General features: G+C 60.7%; 1 protein-coding gene across 5 annotated transcripts; it reads left to right on the plus strand.

Annotated features, from left to right (window-relative positions):
- The first annotated feature begins 6 nt into the window (after nt 1–6).
- Nucleotides 7–7,070, plus strand: Mapk12 (mitogen-activated protein kinase 12). 5 transcript variants are annotated; one of them, XM_010634265.2, is made up of 10 exons: nt 7–103; nt 2,419–2,477; nt 3,325–3,436; nt 3,525–3,554; nt 4,347–4,461; nt 4,769–4,840; nt 4,951–5,030; nt 5,111–5,189; nt 5,264–5,437; nt 6,539–7,070. In XM_010634265.2, exons 1-10 carry the CDS (start codon nt 89–91, stop codon nt 6,616–6,618), a joined length of 816 nt encoding a protein of 271 aa, XP_010632567.1. In that variant the 5' UTR covers nt 7–88; the 3' UTR covers nt 6,619–7,070. The 5 variants fall into 5 exon arrangements, with proteins under 5 accessions (XP_010632567.1, XP_010632568.1, XP_010632570.1 ...); XM_010634266.3 differs by lacking the exon at nt 4,769–4,840 and adding an exon at nt 3,839–3,886 and having other exon boundaries at nt 6,539–7,069; XM_010634268.2 differs by lacking the exon at nt 2,419–2,477 and adding an exon at nt 3,839–3,886 and having other exon boundaries at nt 22–103.
- Nucleotides 7,071–8,164: the final 1,094 nt, after the last annotated feature.

An 8,164-nucleotide genomic window follows, 5' to 3' on the forward strand; every position in this document is an offset into this window, starting at 1 on the left:
CAAGGTGGCCATCAAGAAGCTGTACCGGCCTTTCCAGTCCGAGCTGTTCGCCAAGCGCGCCTACCGCGAGCTGCGTCTGCTCAAGCATATGCGCCACGAGAACGTGAGTGCGCGCGCCCGCCAGGATGTCCACCAGAAGGTGCCCTCCCAGCCCCAGGCAGCCGGCGCACCAGGAGGGAGTGAGGGCCCCAGGGCCAGACCCCCTTCTCCGCTCCCTCGCTTGGCTTGGGACTGAGTGGGCACCTTCCCGGCCCAGGCCCTGGGCCAGAGGTCAGGGGTCAGTGACCTGCCCAAGCCAGGGCTCCTCCCTCCTCCAGTCTTCACCCTGGTGGGGTAGCCCTGGGCTTGGACCCCATTCTGCGTGACATCCGCTGTGGCCTGGTCTTCCTACCATCCCGTCATACCTGGGCCTGCCCCCCCCGTGGTGGGAGGGTGCTGTTCTGGGGAGAGGAGGTCCTCCTGGAAGATCACCTCCCTCTTCCCCACCCCAGATCTCCTTCTCCAGCCCTGATGTCCAGCTCCTGAGTCTCCCCTCTAGGCGAGCGTTCCCTGGAATGCAGGGCGAGGCCAGGCATTGTGATTCTGCCACAGCAGAGCCTAGGCAATGGTGGGAACCATGCCAAAGCGGGCGATTTGTATCATTGAAAGCTCTAAAAGGTTCGCCATCACTGGCCTAGAGGTTGCTGTGAGCGAAGAGAGCCTAGGTTTGGAGAGCATTACTGCAGGTCTGGAGTGGGGGTAGGGTCTCGTTTCCAGTCCTGTCCATGGGATAGCATGAGGCTGTCCCTGGGCCTCTCCAGTGGCCATTGCTGGGTATAAGGACTCCTCGCTCTAAGGAGCTCTTCCTTCTTGCTGCTTTTCCTGGGGCTATGAATTCAGTCCCTCCTACTCCCCACTTACACCCTGTGTCATCAGGAGGATGAGGTCCCTGTGCCCACAGTCTGACAGACTTTTAGCTCCTGGCCCTTCTTAGCCACCCCGGTTCTCTTAAACTCCCCATGTCGGGCCCTGGGGCCCCTTTCTGTGTGATGTCCATTTGTGGCCGGTCCTTGTCACCTCCGCCCACACCTGGGCCTTGACGCCGTGAGGGTAGCTCTCCATCCTTGGTGTCCCCCCACATTCCTTCCATCCCTCCCCCTGCCTGCTTGTCCATTGCCCCGTCCAGCCAAGGGCTCTGGGCCCCTCAGTCACTGCTCATCTCCAGCGCCATCTGTGCTAGCTGGGGTCACCCACACAGTGCTGGAGGCCCACTTTCCCTGCCAGGCTCCCGCCCTATCTTCAGCTGGCCACTGTGGTCTCCAGGGTGTCCTGAACTAAAGCTGGGAGGCTCTACCTGCCCTGCACTGCTCCCAGCGGGAAATGGGCCAGGAGAGGCTGAGGGTCCCACTCAGTGGGGGTGGGGAGCTGCCATAGGCCCCAGCCAGCTCTGCCTCATGCTCCCCCTTGGTCACCTCGGGCCCCTCCTGTCCTTCTCTGGGGCCTCTGTCCCTATCACAGAGGCACAGAAGTCTTGTCCCTCTGTCAGAACTGCCTCAGCCTCCAGGACCCAGGTCCCTGTCCTGAAACTGCTGGGTCCTCCTGGGCCCCCACCAGGCCCTTTCCTCCCCTCATCCACGTTCTGGCCTCATGTGGTCAGCAGCTGCCCTCCACCTCCTGTGTCCTTTCTTGCTCACTCCACTGTGTTCTACAAGGCAGCCAGCCAGTCACATTCACCGTCACACCCTGGTTTCACCCCTTCCAGAGTGGTGGCTCTCGGAATCAAAGCCAGACTTTGTACTTGTGTGAGTTCTACCCAGGCTCCCTCTGGCCTCTCCTTGGCTCCTCCTGGCTGGGCCTTGGCCACCTGGCCTTCCTTCCTGTGCCTCAGACTCAAAGTGCTCTTCCTCTGGCCTCAGTCACTGTGCATGTGTCCTCTGATACCATACCCACCTGCCCTTCTAGTTATTCCTCAGAGAGGCTACATACCTTGTCACCCCCAACTCCTGGGGAAGCCAGTGTCACAACGGATGGCTGATATCCATCTCCCTTAACCAGGGGCTCTAGGTGCCTGGGTCTGGCTGCCTCTTGATTTCACTCCAGGAAGGATCTGCTAGATGCTGGCTCTTCCCAGGGAGCTGTCGCCACCCTGGCCCTGGGTCAGCTTGGTCGAGAGGAGGACCAGGGGGAGGGAAGGCAAAGTGGCTAGAGCTCTGGGACTGCTGGGAGCCAGTGCGGACATGGGGCTGCGCCTTCCCTGGAGGATCTCGGCTGTCACAATCCAAAAATAGTCGATGTCTGTGGGCAGATGTGCCAGGGCTGGGCCATGCTGCCCGTGGGCACAGACAAGGACAGCTGGGTGTGGGGGAGTGTTCTACTACCCTGGGGGCATTAGCCCTCTGTTCTCTGTGGTCCAAATTCTGCCCAATACCCTGTCCCCAGGTGATTGGGCTCCTGGACGTTTTTACTCCTGATGAGACACTGGATGACTTCACAGATTTGTGAGTGCCACTTGGGCCTGCCAGGCAGGCTGGGGGAGGCACAAGTGGCTGCTGGATGCTAGCTTTAGGTTCTGGGCTGGCTTGGGGGCTGCCTTACACCACAGTCTACGCTATATTCCATTGCTTCTGGGGCCTGAGGACTCTGGCAGGCCCGGGCAGAGCTGAGGCCTTCTGCCGTCTCCATGACTGGTGCCTTTCCTCTCACAGTACTGGAGGTGTGAACCTTGGACTTGGTGTTTGTGAACAGGCAGGGCCCATGCTCAGGACCCTGGCACCAGTGCATGGCCTGAAACCAAAGCTGCTGACTTTTGTTGGCAGATGCAGCCAGGAGGCCAACACTGCCCTTGCCATGATTTACACTGCTACTGGTGGGAGGCCAAGGGGTGGGCATGGGGAGGGCTGGAGGGGGCAGGCACCAGGTTCCTTGTTGCCTGGATGGCAGAGATCACGGGCCCGCAGCAGACCTGGTGTCCTTTGGGGTTGCTAATGCCACTCCCCGATCTCCACCTGTAAGCCCATCCTTTTGACTCTAGTGTCCCTCCCCAATCCCTCTTCCCTACCCCTTTCATCTGGACATTCAGAAACCCTGGTGCCCCCTGCTGGGGAGTGTGGCTGGAATAGGTGTGGGCACATGTTTGAGAAGGTGGGGTGTTGCTGAGAGTGCCTTGGGGGACCAGTGCTGGATAGAGCCACGGCACCCCCTAGGCTGGGGGGATGGCTGTTGCAGGACCCTGAGGAGCTGCTGCTGGGGTGGGGTCTTCTAGGGTCCGAGCCTGGGCCCTGTTGGGTGTTGGCCAAGATCCAGGGCCAGGCCCTGCCCACTAATGCCCCCAGTCCTTTCCCACAGCTATCTGGTAATGCCATTCATGGGCACCGATCTAGGCAAGCTCATGAAGCACGAGACACTGAGCGAAGACCGGATCCAGTTCCTTGCGTATCAGATGCTGAAGGGGCTGAAGGTGGGGTCTTTAGGGGCGGCAATGGGAAGAGGACCGCAGGGCTCCGGCTGGGGTCCCTGGGCTGATGGCTTCTGCCTCCTCCCCACAGTATATTCATGCTGCTGGGATCATCCACAGGGTAAGTCCCCCTCCCTGGCTGCGGGCGTGAGAGGGGCTCAGTCCCCACCTCCATTTCCCACATGTAGGAAAGGTACAGTGGGGCCCGTGTGGGGTACACACTGGGTCCCACGCATGGTCCTATTGCAAGTAACCCCTGTGGACCCAGCCCCTGTACTCTTCCTCAAAAGGCTGTAGAGGCAAAGGGCCAGGCCCCGTCTGGTGGCCCCTGAGGGTACTGTCCCGGCCCTAGGCCTCACCTGTGCTGAGGTCACAGGGCACAGTGGTCGCCTTTCCTCTGCCTAGGACCTGAAACCCGGCAACCTGGCTGTGAATGAGGACTGTGAGCTGAAGGTGTGGCTGGGAGGGGAGGGTGGCCGGGGTGGGGCACGGGGTCCTCTCCACATGCCCATGCGCTTGCCAGCTCCAGGCCCAGGCAGAGGGCAAGGCCCAGGGCATCTGGGCCCAAGCTAAGCAGCTGATGGGCCATGACTGAGGTACTTGGGGTGGCATTGGGCATACTCCATACCTACCTCAGTGACGTAGGGGGCACCCCCAGCTCCCATGCCTGACCCAGGCTGGGCTGTGGAGACTCCTGAAGGTGAACTGGGGATGGTGGAGCAGGGTAAAGAGAACCCTGGCACTTGTCCCTCAAATGGGTCTGTCTGAATGCACTGTGAGGAGCCAGGGAGAAACCTTGGGGTCTAACGCCGTGACCTTGAGCCCTGCTAGGGTGTCAGAAGGCCAGGTCCCTTGGGTTCTCTGGGACCACAGCTACCTCTTCCACTCCCTGCATCTGCAATTCTTCCTGCAGATCTTGGACTTTGGCCTGGCCCGACAGGCAGACAGTGAGATGACGGGATACGTGGTGACCCGGTGGTACCGGGCACCTGAAGTCATCTTGAATTGGATGCGTTACACACAGACGGGTGAGGGCCCCCGCATTGAGTTCAGGGCCCCCTGAACTGCACCTGCCTCCTTCCTGGTTTCTGTGATGCTCAGGATGGGACCCAGGGCCTCACATGTGCTAGGCTAGAGCTCTGACACTGAGCCACACCCCAGCTTCCGTTTCATGATAGAGAGCACTGCAGACCCTAAGGAGGTTATTAAGTTGGGGTGGGAGCCTGGTGAGGGCGTGGGCAGGTCAAACCCTCCTTGCCCGGACCCCTACCTTATCCCTTATGTCTACGCATGCCACACTTTGCCCATGGGACACTGACGGGGCTTTTGTCTCAGTGGATATCTGGTCGGTGGGCTGCATCATGGCAGAGATGATTACAGGGAAGATACTGTTCAAGGGCAATGACCGTATCCTCTCACTGAGGCACTGTGGGGCTCTTGCCCTGAGTGTTGGGTGGGTGTATGGGTGTGTGGGCCCTGCCCTCTGGCCCTGTGCTTTGCTCCTGACCTTGGTGCAGACCTGGACCAGTTGAAGGAGATCATGAAGGTGACGGGGACGCCTCCTGCTGAGTTTGTGCAGAAACTGCAGAGTGCAGAGGTCTGTGGGGGATTAGGTGGGCCAGCCAGCTGGCTCTGGGCCCGGGCCTGGGTCTGGGCCCTCACTCTTTTCCTGCACAGGCTAAGAACTATATGAAGGGCCTTCCTGAGCTGGAGAAGAAGGACTTTGCCTCTGTCTTGACCAATGCCAGCCCCATGGGTAGGACCGGGTAGTTGGGGAGTCGGGCCCTGAGTGTGAGACCTGCCCGTGACCTAGCTTGTGACCCTCCCCAGCTGTGAACCTCCTGGAGAAGATGCTGGTGCTGGATGCGGAGCAGCGTGTGACAGCAGGTGAGGCGCTGGCCCATCCCTATTTTGAGTCCTTGCATGACACAGAAGAGGAGCCCAAGGCCCAAAAGTATGATGACTCCGTGGATGACGTGGACCTCACCTTGGATGAGTGGAAGCGTGAGTTGGGGGTATGGGCCAGGCCCATGTCTCTACCCTGTGCAGGTCCAGTGAGGGAGAGGATGGGAGTGCGGGGCTGCGTAGCTTGGCTAAGGTGACCTCTGGAGCAGTGGCAAGGATGTTTCTGGCAGGGCCTCAAACCCTGGTACAGAGGGTGGTCCAGGATGAGCCCAGGAACTTTGGAGCAGCTCTGAGTTTAGAGCAGCAGTGCCCACTGGCTTTTCCCTGAGTGGCCCAGCCTCCCTGGTATCTAGGTCAGAGATCCTGGAGCCCCCTCCTCATGTCCCCAGGTTTCTGCTCACATCTCTTGAATTGCCCTTGTGTCTCCTTACCCCATTCCAGGACCCCTGCCACCTCTACTGCCTTATGCTCCTCCTGTCCTGCCTGCAAGGGAAGGCCCACCACTTGTAGCCCCCCCCAGCCCCTCTGAGTAATTCACACCCCACTGTGGTAGCTTATCTGCTCCCTGGGGCTGTGTGCCAGCTGTGTCCTCTTACTCTGAGGGCCTGCCTTTCCTCTTTAAGGATGACCCTCAGGTGGGCTCAGAGACCTCCCCTCCCCTGCACCTGAGCCCCAATGTGCTCCAGAATGGCAGGTGGTTATGCAGCTCAGTCCAGGGTCCAGCATGTCTGAGGGCACAGGTCAGCACTGGGCCATGCCACTGACTTCCAGGCCTTGTTTTGTCTGTCTCAGAACCAAGGCTGCACTCCCATGCCTGGGCAGACTGAGGTGTTCACATCACGGCTCCCTGCACCTCTTGCAGGAGCTTTTTGCCTCTCTGCTGTGTCATGGGCTTGGTTCTGTGTGATGAAAGGCTTCTGCTGCCAAGCGAGATAACTCAAAAACCACAGGCCACAGGTTCCTGCCTGTGGTCCCCACCTACACACACTGTGGCTGGGAGATCTTGCTTTTACCATGGGGCCCCTGGACAGACACACAAGCTCCTGCTCCTTCTGTTTCTGTGGGAAAAATCTGCTTTTTAGCAGTATCCACACAAACTCCCAACTGTACCTGGCCCAGTTAGGATTAGAGGAAAGCCTAGGAGCCCTGGCTTCTGCCCACGGTAAAGCAAAGGCCAACTGTCCCTCTCACCTTCTGCAGGTGTCACTTATAAAGAAGTGCTCAGCTTCAAGCCTCCCAGGCAGCTGGGGGCCAGGGCCGCCAAGGAGACAGCCCTGTGAAGACCTCTGGGTGATGCAGGGACACCCTAAGGAGCCTGGCTAGGGGCCTCAACCCTTAGCCTTCCTTCCTTGGGAGAGGAACCCTGGTTACCACCTGACCTTGCCCGGGTTTGGAGAGGCTCAGCAGATCCTCAATCTGTGGACTGTCCTACTCCCTGCTCCACTTTCTGCACAGGACAGGCCCCTGCTTACCTGGGCTGGCCTCTGGCCCCTGGGACAGTCAACCCCTCTGCCAGGATGCAGCAGAAAGCCTCAGGGCTGGCAGGGCTGGGAGAAGGGAGAGGGAAGGGTCAGGACAACAGTTCAGGGACACTAGCTCCCCTGGGCTTTGGGGGGGCATTGTGGACACTCCTGCACCCCAGCCAAGAATGTAAACTAGCTCTTTGCTGTGCCCACCTGGCTGGAAGAAAATAAACCCTTTTGTAGACTTCCCACTCTGTGTGGCCTGATGCCTTGGCTCTGCGCCTCCTAGCTAATACCTGTACTAAGGAGGTGGCCGGGGCTCAGCTCCTGAGCTGCAGAGCTCCAGAGCTCGCCTTCTGCCCCGGGTCAGAAAGTCGGTACCTCCCCGCCCCCTTCCAGTAGGCCTTCGGCCATCACACTAAGGCCGGTTCCTCCTTTCCTGTGTGTGGGGAGGCCTTTATCTCAGGCCTACGGTCCAAGCTAGCCTTGGCACCTGGAGCCCGACCCGGAGCTGGCGCAACTCTTCCTCGGATCAAGGCTCCGAGTTAGGGAGGGGACAAATAGCCTCCGAATGATGGCGCCCAGGGCCGGTTCTGCACTCCCTCAGCCACGCCCCGGGAGGTACCGGTGAGCGCTCGGCGCCCCCTGCAGGTCATTCGAGGCCCTCGCAAGCTCGGAGGGCAGCCTGTACACCCGCCCCCGAGTGCGCACGCGCAAAGTCGGCGGGAGCGGGGCTGTGGTCCTCGGATCGCAGATTCGGCCCCGTGTGACACGTGGGCCTGGGTGGCCAATCCTCGTGTGCTTTGGCTGGTCGGAGCGCGGGCTGAGCGTCGGGACCTGGCACGCGCCCGGCGCAGGGCGGGGCCGGTGGCAGGATTTTGATTTGAGCTCTTTGTCAGCCGCGGTACAGTCGCCGCCCAGAGGCCTTCCTCCGAAGCCTTAGGTCGCCTTGCTCTAGGGATGTGGCGTGCACTTTCCAGCCCCCCCGCCCCCTCGCTCTGTCCCCTACCCTACGTCCCGTCGCCCGCCTTGTCTCGCCTCTGCCTTCCTCCTGACCAGCTGGTGTTTCGGTCTGAGGTCTTCTTAGCTCCAGAGTCTCATCCCGGCAGACCTTTCCTAAAGTCTGGGGTGGCCCTGCGGTGCAGACCCCATCTGGGCCGGGTAGCCCTCCCATCCCCGCTCCCCTGCACACTCTCGGGTCCCGGCCAATCCTGAGCCCTGGCCCGGTGGCTCCCGGGGTCGCCGTGCCCGCCTCACGGGGTCACCCTGCGGGGAGGAGTCGTCTGAAGTTTTTCCGGAAGAGCGGCGCGCCGAGAGACTGGGCTGCGCTGGAGGGGGGGGGGGGGCTGGGGCGGGGCGGGGC

This window comes from Fukomys damarensis, unplaced genomic scaffold, assembly GCF_012274545.1.
Source record: "Fukomys damarensis isolate Sample0158 unplaced genomic scaffold, DMR_v1.0_HiC HiC_scaffold_19, whole genome shotgun sequence".
Lineage (NCBI taxonomy): Eukaryota > Metazoa > Chordata > Mammalia > Rodentia > Bathyergidae > Fukomys > Fukomys damarensis.